Genomic DNA, 17,769 nt, shown 5'->3' on the forward strand with positions numbered 1-17,769 from the left:
TGTACTGTAAACACACTCAAAAAGAATATTGGATACTTCTTTCATTTTTTTATACACTTGCTTTAAATGTTCTCTCCCTTATCTGTAACAGTAAAAAAATATTCAAAATATTCTACCCACAATATTAACCGCTAAATAAAGTTTAGCCAGTTTAAAACCACTTCCAGAATTTCTGTGATACCTCATCACATTTCCACCATCATCTTGTAATGGAAAACTGGAGCGTATAGTTCTTCAAGCATTAGTTATTCATTTTACTCCAGTTAAATAACACAATTAGTTCCATACGACAATGTAGAATTTCTAGTCAAAATCAAATCTGCTGCCTAGTTCTTTCCTTCTCAGTAAAAGAGTACTGAAACTGAAAATGTAGACATGGAACCTGTTGAATCTTGTTTCTTGTCAGAATGACTAAGGATAACATGAATGGAGTAGCATGAGTAAACAGAAATTACCCTGGGTTACATGGAGAAGGTAATCACAGGATAGAGAGCTAACCTTGAAAGACATCTGCACATAGACACAAACGGCGAAGGCCGAAAATGTTTTTACGTCAATATTTAAATGCTCTTGGAATAGCGGTGTCTTCAGGCGGTACATGAAGGCCAAGAGAGCGTCCTTATCAAATAAGGTTCTTTCCTCTGATTGTGAAACTACGAGCATGAAAAAAAAATGGTTTAAGGCATTAATGATATGCATGAGGGTATTAACATATTAATCAATGACTAGAATTTGTCTCCATGAATTGGATATTCTGCTAATCTGCTTTGGGTTAATACTGCAAGCTGGTAGGCTGGCCTGCAAAGAGCATACAATGCACCCTATGTTCATGTGGGTTTTCTCCATTCCTCCAAAAGGCTTGCCAGAAGATGGACTGACTATACAATAAACTGCCCCAGAGGTATGAATGAGTGTGACTGTGATGAACTGGCGTCACACAACAGTGTTTCTGGGTTAAGCTCTGAATCCCACTGCAAACCTAACCATGATCATTTTTTCCCCAGAGGGGAAGTCGTGGCCTAATGGTTAGAGAGTTTCACTGCTCCGGGCGTGTGTTCACAGTGTGTGTGTGTTCACTGCTGTGTGTGTGCACTTTGGATGGGTTAAATGCAGAGAACAATTTCTGAGTATAGGTCACCGTACTTAGCCGTATGTCACTTCACTTCACTTCATAAGGGACAATATTGTTACTAATGATGAATGAAAGTCATGTATTGGCATTAACAAGTGCCTGGGAAAAGATTCATAAATATTCCAGTGTAAGATCAAAAGATTGCTGTGGGGTGGTCTGTAAAGGCAAAATGATCGGCAGTTATTACCAGGTTGTCATCACAGTTTGGCAAATTTTGCTGGTGGGTGTGAACTAAGCTTGAAAGTAATAGTATTCTCATTGTGAGAAACCTTCTGCGATGACACCAAGGTGGTGATTTGTCAAGTTTTATGCAAGGGGTAAGAATGTTTGTGGAGTGTTAATAGTTTATTTTTATCAACTAACACAACTTAAAGTAAATGAACAGAAGAGAAATCCAAATCAAATTAATATTTGGTGTGACTACCTTGCACGGTACAATTGCGCACAGCTTTTGAAGGAACTCGGCAGGTAGATTGTTCCAAACATCTGGAAGAACTAACCACAAATCTTCAGTGGATGTAAGCTGCCTTAAATCCTTCTGTCTCTTCATGTAACCCTCAGACAGTCTCGATAATGTTGAGATCAGGACTCTGTGGGGGCCAAACCAATACGTCCAGCACTTCTTGTGCTTCTCTATGCTCAAGAAAGTTCTTAATGACTTAATGAGGCTGTATCTGTCGGATCGTTATCTTGCTGCAGAATAAATTTGGGGCGCCTCCCTGATGGTACTGCATGATGGATCAGCATCTGCTTGAATTTCTCAGAATTCAGGACACCAAAATGGACCAAATATCTAACTCTATTTGAAGAAAAGCAGCCCCAGACTTGAAAGGAACCTCCAGTATGCATCACTGTTGCCTGCAGACACTCATTATTGTACCGCTCTCCAGCCCTCTCCAGAGAACAAACTGCCTCCTGCTACAGCGATATATTTTAAATTTGACCATTTTTCTGCACCCCAGTTCCTATGTTTTCATGAATAGTTAAGTCGCTTAGCCTTGTCTCCACATCAGAGGTAGAGCTTTTTTTCTTCAGACAGTAGATGGGTGTTACCTGTTCCCACTGCTTTCGGCCTGTTCTTTGTTTCCGTTAATGACTGTGTTTCATTCTACATATGAAATTGATGATCATTAGCACCTTTTTGGTATAATTGATCAATCATATCTGACTCTGATAGTACAAAATTGGTTTGAAGTGAAAAGGTAGCCACAAGAAATATTGACAAATAAAGGCCTCTTCTTATTATTCTTCTTTTTCTTTTTCTTCAATGCCATTTTAAAATTACAAGTGTACGTGTGATTTTTAGTTGCAGTTGCACAATAATATTTAAGAAATAACCTGAACGCTGCTCTGTGCCTGAGAAATTTCACCAGTTTCCAGTTCCTCCACCACATGTCGCTGCCTTTGATGTCATAATTTATGAATTACGTTATGGCTCGTTGGTCTTTTGGAAACCTTCATGTTCATGTTTTTTGCTCATCTGGCTTTTTTATGTACAGTAAGCAATCAGACTTCAACTGCTCTGGGTAACATATGGACATGTACTGTAAGGCTCAAGTTTTCCCAGAACCCCATCAACACACATCAACAAGTTGCACAAAACAGGAGCGATTGGTTTTGCTGCTTTGGCTTATGACTTCCTTCCTTATAAAATAATAAGCTTCCTGAAGGGAGTTGAAAAGAAATTTACTATGCCTGTGAGATTTTACAGAGTGTCTCAATTTTCAATTCTTTTCCCACACTAAGACTATTTTACCTTTGTTTTGGACCAGTAATACCGGAAATCATCAGACATTCAAAGTAGGATTCAAGGTTCTTGGGTACCGGGTAAGTAGATCCAGTCTGTGCTAGTCATATGCATAGTTTTTATTCCTGTAGTACTTTTCTGTAGTACTTTTACTATGATCCTGTTTTTAATCTTAAGGTGAAACGCCTACATTTCTAGGACATTTCTTAGTATTCCGTCACTAGGAGAAACTCTTTGCATTAAGAATTTTCATGAAGGACAAGGACTCCACACAAACACGTGAGAGACATGTTTGAGGTATAAATCGTGGAAGTAATCAGTGAAACATAAGTAATGGTGTTCAGAGGCGGGGCCAGAATAAGGATTGGGCGGGGCAAACACTGATGAGGACACAAAACATAAACAAACCTTGCCGGAATTGCCGGAATTCTGGCAGGGAATTGTCCAAGCCATCATAAAAAAACACCAAAATAAAATTTTTAAAAAATTTTAAAAATAAAAAAAGAAAAAAAGTAAAATACGCACGGCTCCATTGGCCTCAATACATTCCAACCCCAAACCCATTGCTGATTATTTTCCTAGAACAGCACACGTCATTTGGTTTTATTACTTGCATAATACAGGCAACCTATATCCATAATCACATTCTAATGAGATTATTGTTGGGTCTGGTTCTCAGATTATCTGTACCTGCTCATTTGAGATGATACAGATAATCTGAGAACCAGATATATTATACATATATATATAATTTTTTTTTTTACACTATATTTCCTGAGACATTAACTTTGAATGCAATATGGCCCAGAGCATAACGGGTGATTGGATGGCAAAATATAGTTATGTTATAAAAATGGACTATATGGATCATAAGGGAACATGAGGAGAAATAAAGGAGCATGGAGGGAGAAAGACAAAAAGGAGGGCAATGTCGTGCTAACCTGAAGGCCGCCAGAGACTTTTGAAGTGTTGTTTATTCATTCAGAGAAAAAAAGGTCTCTGACATAGATGGATGATAATCCTGTGTAACTATTAATATTTTCCTTTTAATTTTTTTCTTAGATCAGTGCACCGCTATACCCGACTCTTCAAATAAAATCTGACAAGAACGATCTGGGCGTTTTATTAATCATTTAAAATTCCTACACAGTGAAATTTGTGCAAAACAAACACACAAATTGCTCTATAGGACAAAATAATTAGGCTTCTTCACAAACCTGAGGAAAGCAGATGATGATATTTCTGTAAAGATATTAGAGCATTTAATAACTCAATTCTAACAATGTAGAAACGTTAGGCATCTCAAAAATCACCATTTTCAACGATTCCCTTTTCCCAAAAAATACAGTATGATCCGGTGAAAACACCTAAAAACCTGCCAAGATGGGATGATAAAGAACGAAAGAAGAGGCATACTTTCGTTGTCATACCAATGCAAAGGACAGTGTGGGTTTGATCTAAACGTGTCTAAACAAGTTTTCTTCATTTCAAAAGAAACCTGAGAAAGTGGCATCTGATGTTCAGATCTTTAGTTACGGTACTTCCTGGCACTCATGTATCCACGGTAGCACAGCAGGTAGCATAGCTACAAGGCCCTGAATTTGATCCTTACTTTTGGTTACTGTCTCATCCCAGTGTGGGTTTCATCTGGGCTTTTGATTGGCAGCCCCAAACCATGCCAACAGGATAATGTGGCTTGACCCCTAAGTGTTAGACAGGTTCCCAAAAGCACCACATCCTCTATAAACAGGATAATGCTTACATTATAAGCATGTTCACATAGTCAGTGCTAATAATGCACATATACATATTATATATGTATATATATATAGTACATGTGGTAGAACTAATGTAATACCTTCAGCATCAGATTGGTTTAAATAAATGGGAATGATACAGTGCCCTCTAGTGTCAGAATCCCTGAAATAAGCTTTTCTGTGTTGTCTCCTATGTAATACAGAATCAGTGGCAAAATAAAACATTTTAAACAAAACAAAACTTTTCCCTCTGAACTATCCGTTCACAGTATTTTCGAGACTTTACTTATCTTTCTAGTCTCAGGTTGTTGTTTTTTTTTTTTTATAGATTACCTATTCATCACCCCCCCCTCACACACACACATTCATTTTCTTTCTGCTCTCTCTCTCTCTCTCACAGACACACACACACACATTCATTTTCTTTCTGCTCTCTCTCTCTCTCTCTCTCTCTCTCTCTCACAGACACACACACACACATTCATTTTCTTTCTCTCTCTCTCTCTCTCTCTCTCTCTCTCTCTCTCTCTCTCTCTCTCTCACACACACACACACATTCATTTTCTTTCTCTCTCTCTCTCTCTCTCTCTCTCTCTCTCTCTCTCTCTCTCTCACACACACACACACACACACACACACACACACACATTCATTTTGTTTCTCTTTTTCTCTCTCTCTCCCACTCTCTCTCCCACTCTCTCTTTCTCTCTCTCACACACACGCGTTCATTTTCTTTCTCTTTCTCACACTCTCTCTCTCTCTCTCTCTCTCTCTCTCTCTCTCACACACACACACACACACACATTCATTTTGTTTCTCTTTCTCTCTCTCTCCCTCTCTCTCTCCCACTCACACACACACACGTTCATTTTCTTTCTCTTTCTCACACTTTCTCTCTCTCTCTCTCTCTCTCTCTCTCTCTCTCTCTCACTCACTCACTCACTCACACACACACACACACAAACACATTCATTTTCTTTTTCTTTCTCTATTTATTTATTAAGTCACCATGAATTTTTATGATATGTGACTTGTGTAAATAAAGTGTTGTAAAAAATAAAAAAAGTCTCTCTCTCTCTCTCTCTCTCTCTCTCTCTCTCTCTCTCTCACATTAAAATATTATAATTCCCCACGTATCGCCGATAGAGGGCGATAACGGGACAGGATAAATGGCGAACGGTTACCATGGTTACACTTGTTGTTACGCGGTAACTGTTTAATGCTAGCTAGCTAGATTTTCTGCGGATACTGAGCTAACTAAGCGATTTCTGGAGAAACGGTAGGTCAAATAACGGAAAGGATCGATTCGACGTCGTTATTTAAATCTTACAATTTATGTAAAGTACTGTTTTATTCGGTGTAGTTAGCCTGCTAGGTCACGTCAGGAAAAACTTAGCGTTAGCCGCTTAAAAGCGTATTACCAAATGGCACGTGAGTGTGTATGTAGGCGCACTACGTAGTGTGTGAAGTAATGGTGCTGTGTAGAGCACTAAATATAAACCAGAGTGCAATTTATGATACGGCCTTGAGCTTTAAACGATGCTGCTTGCTAGTTAGCTTTGGTAGCAATTTAGCATTTTGTTGTTAATCCAAAACCACTACAAGCTTCGCAGTGTGATGTGTTGAAGCAAAAACAGCAGCTGAGCTCTAAAATAAAGAAAGTATCACGTTTGTTATTATATTAATTGTGTATGGCTCATTAAAAGTTCCTGAAAAGTCAAGTTCTATTATACATGTATATGTATATGTATGTCTGTCTGACTGCTGGAGATGGAGTCATATTTCTGATGTCTGCTTGCTTTCTGAAGGTAACTTGGAGCTCTAGTGGTGACCTCTGAGAGGAGGGATTATGTCTGGAGACCTGGTCGGGGTTTGGGACGTGGCCCTGAGTGATGGGGTTCACAAGATTGAATTTGAGCATGGCACAACCACAGGGAAACGGGTCATCCATGTTGATGGCAAGGTGTGAAAAGTCATAAGTGTTGGCTAAATGTCTAGAGTTAACCGCTAGAGTTCAGAGTGAAGAATACATTATATAGCCAAAAGTTTGTGGACACTTGACTGTCACACTCACACTCATAGTTGGATGCACAGAATTGTATATAATGTCTTTGTATGGTTTTGTTTGGAAACCTGATCCAGTATGACAATGCGACTGTACACAAAGTGAGCTCCATGAATACATGACGTGTTAAGGTGTTAAGGTGTTAAGGCACCTCGCTCCCTCAGAGCTGCCGGCACTACTTGACTGGTCCAACCATCTCTCAGGGTAAGAGGTAGATATACATGAAGACTCTTTTCTGTTCTGGCATCGAGGTGGTGATATGAACTTCCCCTAGATGTTTGAACATCTGAGTCACTGGCTATCTTCATGACCTTCCTCTTCCTGAAACATTTAAACTAATGCGCTTAATGTATTCTTGAATAGAGATTTCAAAGCACTTTTGTACGTAGTGGAAATCCTTCACATAAGAGTGGGGCTTATTATAAAAGGAAAGGGGGAATAAATGGTGTGACTTTTGAGGGGCACAAATTTTGGCCATATAGTGTAAATATAGTAAAGTGTAACGTACGGAATTTACAGCATGTAATATTATAATATTTAGGTTGTGATATATTTTCATTCTAACCCATTTGTGAGTGTAAGAATATCCCTGAGAGTATATATTATATTATATTATATTATATTATATTATATTATATTATATTTATACATTTGTTTATCAGGAGGTCCTGAGGAGAGACTGGATGTTCAAGCTGGTCGGCAAGGAGACGTTTTATGTAGGAAGCACCGAGGCAAAGGCCACCATCAATATTGATGCTGTAAGTGGGTTTGCCTACGAATACACACTGGAGATCAATGGCAAGAGCCTGAAGAAATACATGGAGAACCGATCTAAGGTGACAAGTACTTGGCTGCTCAACCTGGACGGTGAAGACTGCAGAGTCGTCCTGGGTGAGAAGCTTCCGATCCGTGATGCTTTACTACAAACCATGATGCTTAAATGAACACACAATGCCTTGTAAAAGTTTTAATTGACAAACTGAGAGTTTAATAAGATAACAAAAGTTAGACATCTATCAAGCAACATCATGCAAATTCTCAGTTTGTGAAGTCCCATGTTTGGTGTGTGTATAATAAAATAGGTCAGTAAGTGAGGTTTTGTTTAAACGCAAGTTTCAATCAGGGCTTCCAAAACTAAAGAGTTTTAATAGTAAAGCCTGGTGGTGGTACCGTCATGTCTTGAGCATCCTTTTCATCAGAAGGGACTAAGAAACATCCAGCAGCACAACTCTAAACACAGCAGCATATCAAAGCTACACTGGAGTGGTTTGTAACCAAGACACTGTGTATGTTAGACTGGCCCAGTTAAAGCCCAGTGTGCACACGAACTGAAATATTCAGCACCTTCACACAGTATGCGTTCGTTTCACTTTCACTAAAATACTGCTGTTAAGAAGCAGAACAACATTTACATTCCAATAGGGTTTAGTTATCTCCTCCAGAAATAGATGTTCTGCCAGGACCGGGTAGGGCAGATGCCAGTCAAGCCACAGGGACTTTCCAAAACTGTTTGTGGTACTAACTGAGTGAAGCTTGTGCTGGGATTTGAAAGGATTTTTGCATATTGTTGTCAATAAGTAAAGGAAACTTCAGTCATGAGTGATAATGAGTGTGACTACATTTTATTGCAATTGTTATATTTATAGCACATCAGTGAATAACTGGAATATATTTCACTCTCTCTCTCGCTCTTTCTAAACAGAGAAAGACACCATGGACATTTGGTGCAACGGGCAGAAGATGGAGACAGCTGTAAGTATCCGCTTGGTATTAAAAGTGAGTGTTAGAGAGAGTACGGGAATGCTGAAAGGCATAAACGCTGAATAAGCTACAGTACAAATAAACATAAATGTTTGTACTCGTTTTAAAATGTAATTCTGATTTCTGACTACAGGGGGAGTTTGTGGACGACGGCACAGAGACGCACTTCACTCTGGGAGATCATGACTGCTGCATCAAAGCTGTGAGCAGCGGCAGGAGGAGAGACGGCATCATCCACATGCTCCTGGTGGACGGCAATGAAATGGCCGAGACCACTGAATGATCGTCTGTAAATCCTGTGTTGTAGGAATATGTAGGAAGTTTTAAACGTCGTGTTCTTCACTACAGTGGTTGTCATACCGACTCAGGCCATCTCTTTAGAATTTAAAGCAATACAGATATAATTTAGTATGAATTCGCAGTACATTTCCAATAATCACGACGCTAAGAATTAAAAAAAATAGGTGTCAATAGGTACATAGAAGGTGTAGGGAATAAGACACCCAGTAAAATCTGATTTTAAGTGACCTCACACACTCTACAGTATATATGTGGATACCTGTCCATTACACCTAAATGTATTCTTAACTCCAAACTGTTGATGTATGATGTAGTGTTGAAGTGAGTTTCCTTTCACTGGAACTAAGAGACTCAAACCTGTTCCAGCATGACAATGGCCCTGTGCACACAGAAAGCTCCATGAAGACATAGTGTTTTTAAGTGGAAGATCTCAAGTGCCCTGCACAGAGCCGAGACCCTGAACCAGCCCCAATGAACTGGAACAGCGACTGCACCTCACATCAGTGCCTGATCTCATTAAGGCTTGTTTCGCTGAATGAACACAAATCCCAACAACTACGCTTCAACATCTAGTTGAAATCTTTCCGAGAAGACTGGAGATTAGTATAATAGCTAAATCTGGGGGACTGTATATGGAACGGGATGTTCAACACGTACATATGCTGTTGTGATTGTCAGGTGTCCACAAACATTTGGCCATGTAGCGTAGGTATGTGTTATGGTAGCATCTGCTTAAAGCCATGGTTTAGGTTGCCAATTGTGGATTCAGCTTGTAACCTAATATAAGACCCAGTAGACTTGCTGTTAAAGATTAGCCAAAATGGTATTTCCTAGCTTATGTGATTTTTATGAGCTTCGCTATGATCCCTAAAAACACATTGTGCTCAAATTCACCAGCAGTGAAGCAAAGAGTAGAAATGAGATTAAATCACAGAAAGGAAAATGAGCCAGACTCAGACTTTCGGTTTTAACAGTGGAGAGTTTAGGACAATAAAATGGAGCTGATACACGTTTTACCTTCATGTGTGGTGGCATCATGGCTTGCATCCTTAAAGACAAACATGTTTAGCAACCATATATGAGCTACAGGTGTTTAAACATGTTAGAATGTTGCTTTAAGAACTTTTAAAGGTCCCAGGTATCATTACTGTGGATGGCAGTAACATTCCTGTGGAAATGCACTTGGAAGTCAGTGTCACTGTAGATAGGAGGGCCATAGAGAGTATTTACAGATTTTCCAAATTCAGTGTTGCTTTAAAGGTGGGGTGCGTGTTGTTTGAGCAACGCTTCTGAAAACCGAGTCGGGCCGACAAACAAAACAAACGTGTTGCCAATTAGCAGAAAGGGGCGTGTCTTGTTAATACGCGGCGGAGAGAGTGTTCAGTGCTCATGTGTGACATTAGCAGAAAGCGATTGAAACATTGACATGGCGGATAAAAACGAAAAGTGAAAAAAAGGCTTAGGATAAAACAAGAAGCAGGACCCGTGTTAATATAGATCAGATTTCATTTTTCTGCGTGAAACGGAGCTAAACCTTTCACGGTACAACACACAGTACTACAAAAACACATCTGTATTACCATAGTATTACTCATTGAGTTCATTTATTGATAAAAATATCCCCTCGGCCAGCTTCCCCAGCAGGTTCCACCATAATATTTGCCTGGGTTACGTAAGTATGTGTGGGGCGGAGCTATCAAAACAGGGGTGATGCCCATTTGGGCATGTTTGTTTTGGTGATTTCAAATGTCAACATTGGAATTCAAACATCGTGCACCCCACCTTTAATTGTTTTTTCGTTTTGTTTTTTTGTTTTTTTTAATGAATAGTTTAGAGTTTGTTACATATTCGTATAAAAGAGAGTGTAAAATTGTAAAGTGCCTACATATCTTCACAAAATCTCTGATACGTCCTTTAAAGGAATATATACTGTATTAGGGATATAAAAATGAACTGAGTTGTCTTTCCAAATCTGGAAGACTGCAAGACTTCAACATCAGCCCTTCTTATATTTAAAATGATGTTGTCATGTGATTCTAAATGTGGCTCAACAAAGTTAGCACTTGTTTGTGTTACAAATTAAATCTGTCTATGAATCGGATCGAATCGAATCTGCCGACTCGTTAATTCTACACACGTCTGACGTAAACCCATTGAACGTAGAGAGCGGATATAGAATATTTATTGTTTTTATTCAAAGACGCATCAGAAAACAACACACACCATTAACCCATCACCTAATCAGCATAATTATCAATAATCAATAAATCTGCAAGAGTTGCTCTTGTATCAAATATTTTCATCTATTCTTTTCTTACATGTGCCATTTCCAAATGTGAAAAAAAAAGAATGACAGATTTATTGTTAAATATCATTAGAATGTGTCTAAACTACTCAGATTATCATAGTATCTTTAATGTATAAGTCAGCCCTTATCTACTTTTCCCTGAAACTAAAACAAACACAGTAAAAACAGACCAGAAAAGAAAACCTGACAGCTCGGAGTATCCTAAAGAATCCTAAAGAATGTTCACGAAGAGATCATATTTCTGTTTTCAGGCTAATTCAAATATTTTGTGTAGGTCATATTATATAATTTGGATTCCAGTTTATTTAAAACTATTTTTTCACTCACATCCATTTATCCATAAAGTGTAGCTACAATACTGAAGCTCTTTCTTAAGTTTACTGAATTAATACTAGCTACTAATTATTAATACTAATTTTTACTGAAAATTTTATTTACTGCCTCAACAGAGTTTGGTTACAGTTAGAGATTAATTAAATCTGAATGAGGCGTTGGTGATCAATGACTATAGTGTAAAATCTTAAATCTTAATTAATTTTAACAGGACATTTTAATGGGAAAATGCAGGGTTTAGCTAAACCAAAGCTAACAATAAGTTGCATTATCTTGTTTTTTGCAAGTAATAAGGAACTCAGGATAGGCCTGTTGGCCATTGAAGATGACATGGATGTCTCTCCCATTGGTCACACTGTCATAACGGACCAGAGGGTCCGTTCCGTTTGGAGGAGGCACGATCAGGTCAGATGAACCAAGTTTGTCATTACCAGTGAGAACCTGAGCTTCAATGTAGTACGCGTACTCGTCTTCATTCTCTGGCCAAAAGAATCTTGCTTTGGTCAGGTCACTAGTGAAGTATATTCCAGCTCCATACTTTTGTTCTGTAGGTAAGGCAAGAATTATTAGTGATGAGTAATTTATAATAATAAACAATCAAGAGAAAGTAACATTAACTGTCCATTTTAAGTCCAATCCATATGTTGGTGTATCTCCACAGTTTTTTTTTGGATTTTTTGCAAGTATTTTGTATTACAATCAAATGTGTAAAATATTCCACCAGGAAACGTGTTTGGTTAAGCAGCTTAAATGTTGTGTGTTACATGTGTCTTAACTAGAGTAATCTAGATCAGCCTTAGGCTAAAATGTTAGGCTAAGAAAGTGAGAAATATCCCAATCAGTACAGTAGTGGTTTTATACCTTTAGGTGGGGCATATTCTCTCTGGAAGCCCACTCTGCAGATCGGATCACAGAACTGTGTGTTCACACATTGGTACAGTTGCTTAGGTTTAGCTTGGATACGTTTGCAGTTCAACACGAAGATCTCCTTCAGAGAAGGATTCTCGATTTTTTCCACCTACGACCACCAAAAATCAAGGAATCAGTGTTTCTACTATTAAACACTGCAAAGCTGGATTTTTAGTCCAGCCTTTAAGGTACTGCTATTCAAACTTTATCTAAGTCTTAGCAATTTTCTATATGTACATAGACAAGTATATGGACATAAGTGGAAATCTCATAGCTTACCTTCACAACGTTCATACCATGTTTTGCAAAGATTTTCATCTTATCTTTACTTTCCCAATCATTTAAGAGTATCTTCTGATATAATTTGTTCGCTAATATAGACAAATAAGTTTTGAATAATTATACCAACACATACAGTATTGAAAGATTTGACAATATGAGTGTATAGAATACGTTACAGAGAACATACACATCCTCTCAATCTGTTGTCCTTGCCCCAAATCATCCAAATTGCCCAGCATTTCTTTCTCTTCACTCTGAGCAAAGTCCTCTTGGACTTGACATAACATGGCTTCCACCTCCAATGCTGCACAACTGACACTAACTTGTCCACCGTTGATGATAATGCCTCCTCTGCCTTCTTTAAAGAATTCTGTGATGATAACATTAAACCTATTCTGAAGGAACATCAGCTTTTCATGATCCTTCTGGCTCAGGTGCATAATGTTATTATTGTATATTTTCAGACAGGTAAGGGTTGGATTCAGGATCCTATATGACCAAGATTTGGCTTCTCGTAGTGCTTCTGAAGAGGGGGCAAAGACCTCAATGCAAGGTGATTTTCTAAGTTCTGGACTGTCATGTAAACTTGGACCTGCCAGAAAAAATAAAAAGTAGCATGGGAACAATTAGTTATTATTTGTAATTTGGTATGAAAGCAATTCATATGCTCATGATATTTTCTATTTTTTTTGTATATAGTATATAATACATACTTCAGTCTGTTTTGTCCGTAAATACACTGTATGCCAATAAACTTCAGACTACAGCAGCTATTGAAACTACTCACTTTTGAACATCACCCAGTTTGGGTCAGTTCAATTCCTGGAACAGTGACTCCTACAATGTTGCTCTAACGAGAAATACGGACATACCCGAAAACGTAGTTCCTTTCCCTCTTAGAAAAGAGGTTTGAAACACAATCGCAGAAAAGGAAGAAAAAAAATAAATAAATAAAAACTTTTAACAACAATGTTCTCACTTTTGTCATTGGTGCTTCTGGAGGTTTGCCCGGATTGCAGTTTTCTGCTATTAAAATCTATTTCCTTTTCGAAAGCCTAAAATACATCAAATACATCATCAATGAATGGACATTCTGTCATTTTGTGATTTATAGTACTGTGATTAATACGGCGTAATATGTTAGATTACATGGAATGTTAAGTGTACCTTCAGTGTCTCAGCATCCTTTGGAAAAATGACAAAAAATATTTGCATTTTTGGGCCTGTGTAGGTTTTAGAAAACTCCATTACTGTTCTGGTCATACTCTGGGACACTTTATCTTTTGGAAGGCCAAGGTTGCCTGTCCCGAGAGCAGGAAATGATATGGATTTGTAACCGTCAGCGATTGCCTTTCTAAGGCATTCTTTTAATGCAACTTTAAGAATCTAGAAAAGACAATTTTGATTTTTTTTCATGAGAGGTCAACATTCAAGGCAGAAAATGAAAAAAAGATAGAAAAGTTAGATTTGCTCAATTTGCAATCCAAGACAAAAAAGCATTGAAAATCACCCATTATGAATAAACTTTAGATGGTAAATCATAGTGTTAATCTGGACATGCTATACACTTCAGACATGCTTAACTGGTAATATATTAGAAATCCAACGTTAATTACCATATCAGGGCCACCGGTTCCATCACAGACAATGTGGTACACTTCCTTACAGCTCAGTTTCCAGCCAGAAGTTGCAAGAATTTCACCTTCATGTGCATATCCTCGTTTAATTGATTTTATTTCTTGTTGCATATTCTGGCCGGCATTGTTTAGTAGAGCACATGAAACCTGCCCTTTTGATAATTTTAAATCGCCGCCCACCGTATCCACGATGACGTCTGTCTACAAAAACATAAGGCCAACAATAAAATTAACCTGAACACAAATAAGGATTCAGAAACACTGGAACATAAATATTTCTTTCTTAATATTACATTGGTATTGATTTATTCACCAAGTGATTGTACTTTATCAGGCTTAGCTGGATGGTGTATTCAGACACTTGTGACACTTTTCAAAGCAGTATTCAAGGTAGGTTCATGGACACCTGAGCATCACACCCATACGTGTTTCTTCCTTTTTCCAAAGCAAAACAAAGTGCATAATTATATATATTTAGATATTTAGATAATGATATAGATATATTTCCTTTCACCGGAACTTAAGCACTGTTCCAGCATGACAATGCCCCGGTGCACAAAGCAAGGCTAACTCTATAAAGACATGGTGTGTTAAAGCTGGAGTGGAAGAATTTGAGTGTCCTTCACAGAGCCCTGACTCTGATTCAACCCCATTGAACCCCAAACTCTGGGTTTCTGCACTCCAGACCATGGGATGTTTAACAAACACATGAGTGTAATCAGTCAGGTGTCTACAACCTTTTAGACAGATAGTCTAAGTTGTTTTTTTAACTTACTGTCTCCATCTCAATGGCACCTTTTTTAAGGTAGAGGGTCATGCTCCCCAGATCCAGACTGGGGAATGGAGACCGGGTTGGTACATTGACTTGGTTTTGTATTGGCAGTGGGTCACCTGGCCCCAGAGTCTGCGAGCAAGCTCTCTGCATCTGACGAACCGAGGGATCATCATTATTCACCAGGCGAACCTCAAGGATCCTGGCTTCTGGCTTTCGTTTTTCACTGAAGTCTTTAACGGTATTTACAATGATGTCAGCACATTTTAGCAGTGGAAAATTAAAAATGCCCGAGCTAATTGCAGGGATTGCAACAGACTGTAAATCATCAAAATTAGCTTTTGTCAGGATGTTCCAGATAGTTTTCTGTAAAAGATATGATGCTTTCGCAAGTTCTGTTCTTGTTCGACTTGGTGATACATATGGTCCAACAGCATGTAGGATCATCTTACAAGGGAGATTTCCAGCTAAGGTTTCAACAACATTACCTGTAGGTACTTTGCCATATTGTTTAATGATGTCATAACTCTGGTCCTGGATCATACGACCTCCAGCTTGACACAGAGCAAGAGCAAGACCTGCGCCATGAGACAAATTTTCATTTGCTGCATTTACCACAGCATCGACCTTATGCGTAGTAAGATCATCTTTCCACACTGATAGCTTCATGTTCTTAGAAATCTGTTTGTTGTACACAATCTCAGGCACAATTGGTGCTTTGCTGCGGGAAAAGGATGAAGCTGCACCATCCTCCAAATTGTGAATCTCAGCAGTACATTGAAATTTTCCTTCTAGCGCATGGTAAAATTCAGCGCGACATTGTTTCAGAACCTCAGTCCCCCCTGGCTGCAAAAAAACAAACGTTCTGCCATCTTCCATGACTAGAGAGGAAAAAAAAGAAGAAGAAAAAGAAGAAATCATGAGAATGGTTCATTTAAAAAGACATTCATTTAAAAGTTTCTTTGGAAGGATACTAGTCATCAATCGATTCTAATTTACATTATTTAGTTTATTCATTCATCATTCATTTCTACAATATTTAAGGTGATGGAAATCTAAAGATGGCTTAACCTTTCAGTTTATTCATTACAGTAGGAGCAGAACCCAGGACTTACACAAATAAAAATCAGTCTCTAGACCTTTCTTCAAGCATGTATGTGTTTGGTTAAATAAGATTTGATCTACATTTATTCTGATACAGAAGTGCATAGTCATGATATATGAAGTAACAATAACAAAGCATTTTACTTCCAGTCTTTCCAGCTCAGTAATTTTTTCTCTAATTATGGTGACTAATTACGCCCCTTTAGTGATGTTATTTAAATCCAGTGAATTTTGATCTAGGTTCTACCGCTCACACCACAGTTGCTAGTTACACAGCCATGATCAACTAACCAGCAGTGTGTGGCAATGACACATAGTGGACACACAGCTTTCCATAAATCAAGATACTGATATAGAGTTAACTCAAACAACCCAAAAACTCTCTGTGTTCTTAAAATTGATAGAAATGATCGTATCTTCATATAATTATTAGTTTCACCAAAGTTGAGGTAGATTTACATCCCAAACGAGCAAGCCAGAGGTGATGGTGGCAAGAAAAAAAAAGAAAAAAAAGCCTTATTTAAGTTGAAGAGAAAATCCTCTTCTCCATCCGTTGGAGATGATTTGAACAGTTTATTTTTAGATTTATTGTTGTGGAACATTCACAAGGTAAGTTCTCTCTCTCTCTCTCTCTCTCTCTCTCTCTCTCTCTCTCTCTCTCACATACACACACTCTCAATCACACACAGTCTCCCTCTCTCTGAATCTCTCTCTCCCTCCCTCCTTTCTCTCTATCATACACAAACACACACACACACTCTCTCTCCCTCCCTCCTTTCTCTCTATCATACACAAACACACACACACACACACACTCTTTCTCCCTCTCTCTCCTCCTCACCCTACCTCCCTCCGTCTCTCTCTCCTTCCCTCCGTCTTTCTCTCTCTCTCCCACTCTCTTTCTCCTTCTCTCTCCCTCTCCCCTTCTCTCTCGCTCTCTCTCTCTCGACCAATCACATGTATAAAACAGATCATTTTCTATTCTTCTACAACTCTGTTCTAATCTAAGCATCTATTGTCTATTTGTGCTAAATGTGCTAATTTGCTAAATTCATGACGTCATCCGGTGATTTCTATGGACTTTGTTCGCATGTTTACATCATTTTTTTTTTACTTTTCTCTGAAATTTCTCATCCAGATCCTTACATTCATTTCATGTATATAGCCGAAATCCAGCCCTGCTCATGCCAAACATACACAACAACAACAACAACAACAAACGCACCATATATCTGAACCACTATTTATCGAAATCTCCTATATATTTTTTTGTTTTTTTTTAAGAATAAAAACAACTTAATCGTATCACAATTAATCGTAACACAACATTCTGTACTTTTGCTGTGAACAAAAGACACCATGCGGATTTTTAAACTTCTTATTTCTTACCTGGTTTTGCGTCGAATACAAAGCGTCGAGTTCATGCGACTGTGCGACAAATCGAAAGTAAAATCGTTTCCTGGATAACTTTGGTGTGGATTTACAGGAAACTAAGAGCTGTTCCTAGTAAATCCCTCCTCCTTTGTATAGAAATACCAGAATATCAATTCATTTATATTATTATTATTATTATTAATATTATTATTATTATTATTATTATTACCAACTTTCACACACTTTCTATATAAATGTATATAATACACTTGCTGTACTTCTGAATGT

General features: G+C 38.1%; 2 protein-coding genes across 4 annotated transcripts; one reads left to right on the top strand and one right to left on the bottom strand.

The window, feature by feature from the left end:
• The first annotated feature begins 5,799 nt into the window (after positions 1 to 5,799).
• Positions 5,800 to 9,784, top strand: faima (Fas apoptotic inhibitory molecule a). Its single transcript, XM_060875775.1, has 5 exons — positions 5,800 to 5,915; positions 6,445 to 6,599; positions 7,364 to 7,592; positions 8,404 to 8,453; positions 8,596 to 9,784. The coding sequence occupies exons 2-5, from the start codon at positions 6,486 to 6,488 to the stop codon at positions 8,743 to 8,745; spliced, it is 543 nt and encodes a 180-aa protein (XP_060731758.1). The 5' UTR covers positions 5,800 to 5,915; positions 6,445 to 6,485; the 3' UTR covers positions 8,746 to 9,784.
• A 1,151-nt stretch (positions 9,785 to 10,935) lies between these two features.
• On the bottom strand, positions 10,936 to 17,743 carry parp9 (poly(ADP-ribose) polymerase family member 9). Of its 3 annotated transcripts, none has more exons than XM_060875773.1 (10): positions 17,725 to 17,743; positions 17,497 to 17,627; positions 15,007 to 15,884; positions 14,211 to 14,432; positions 13,762 to 13,980; positions 13,574 to 13,649; positions 12,782 to 13,186; positions 12,592 to 12,683; positions 12,265 to 12,421; positions 10,936 to 11,948 (listed from the first exon to the last, which is right to left on the bottom strand). In XM_060875773.1, exons 3-10 carry the CDS (start codon positions 15,880 to 15,882, stop codon positions 11,656 to 11,658), a joined length of 2,340 nt encoding a protein of 779 aa, XP_060731756.1. In that variant the 5' UTR covers positions 15,883 to 15,884; positions 17,497 to 17,627; positions 17,725 to 17,743; the 3' UTR covers positions 10,936 to 11,655. The 3 variants fall into 3 exon arrangements, with proteins under 3 accessions (XP_060731756.1, XP_060731755.1, XP_060731757.1); XM_060875772.1 differs by having other exon boundaries at positions 17,715 to 17,733; XM_060875774.1 differs by lacking the exon at positions 17,725 to 17,743 and having other exon boundaries at positions 17,497 to 17,646.
• Positions 17,744 to 17,769: the final 26 nt, after the last annotated feature.

This window comes from Tachysurus vachellii, chromosome 8 (assembly GCF_030014155.1).
Source record: "Tachysurus vachellii isolate PV-2020 chromosome 8, HZAU_Pvac_v1, whole genome shotgun sequence".
NCBI classification, from domain to species: domain Eukaryota; kingdom Metazoa; phylum Chordata; class Actinopteri; order Siluriformes; family Bagridae; genus Tachysurus; species Tachysurus vachellii.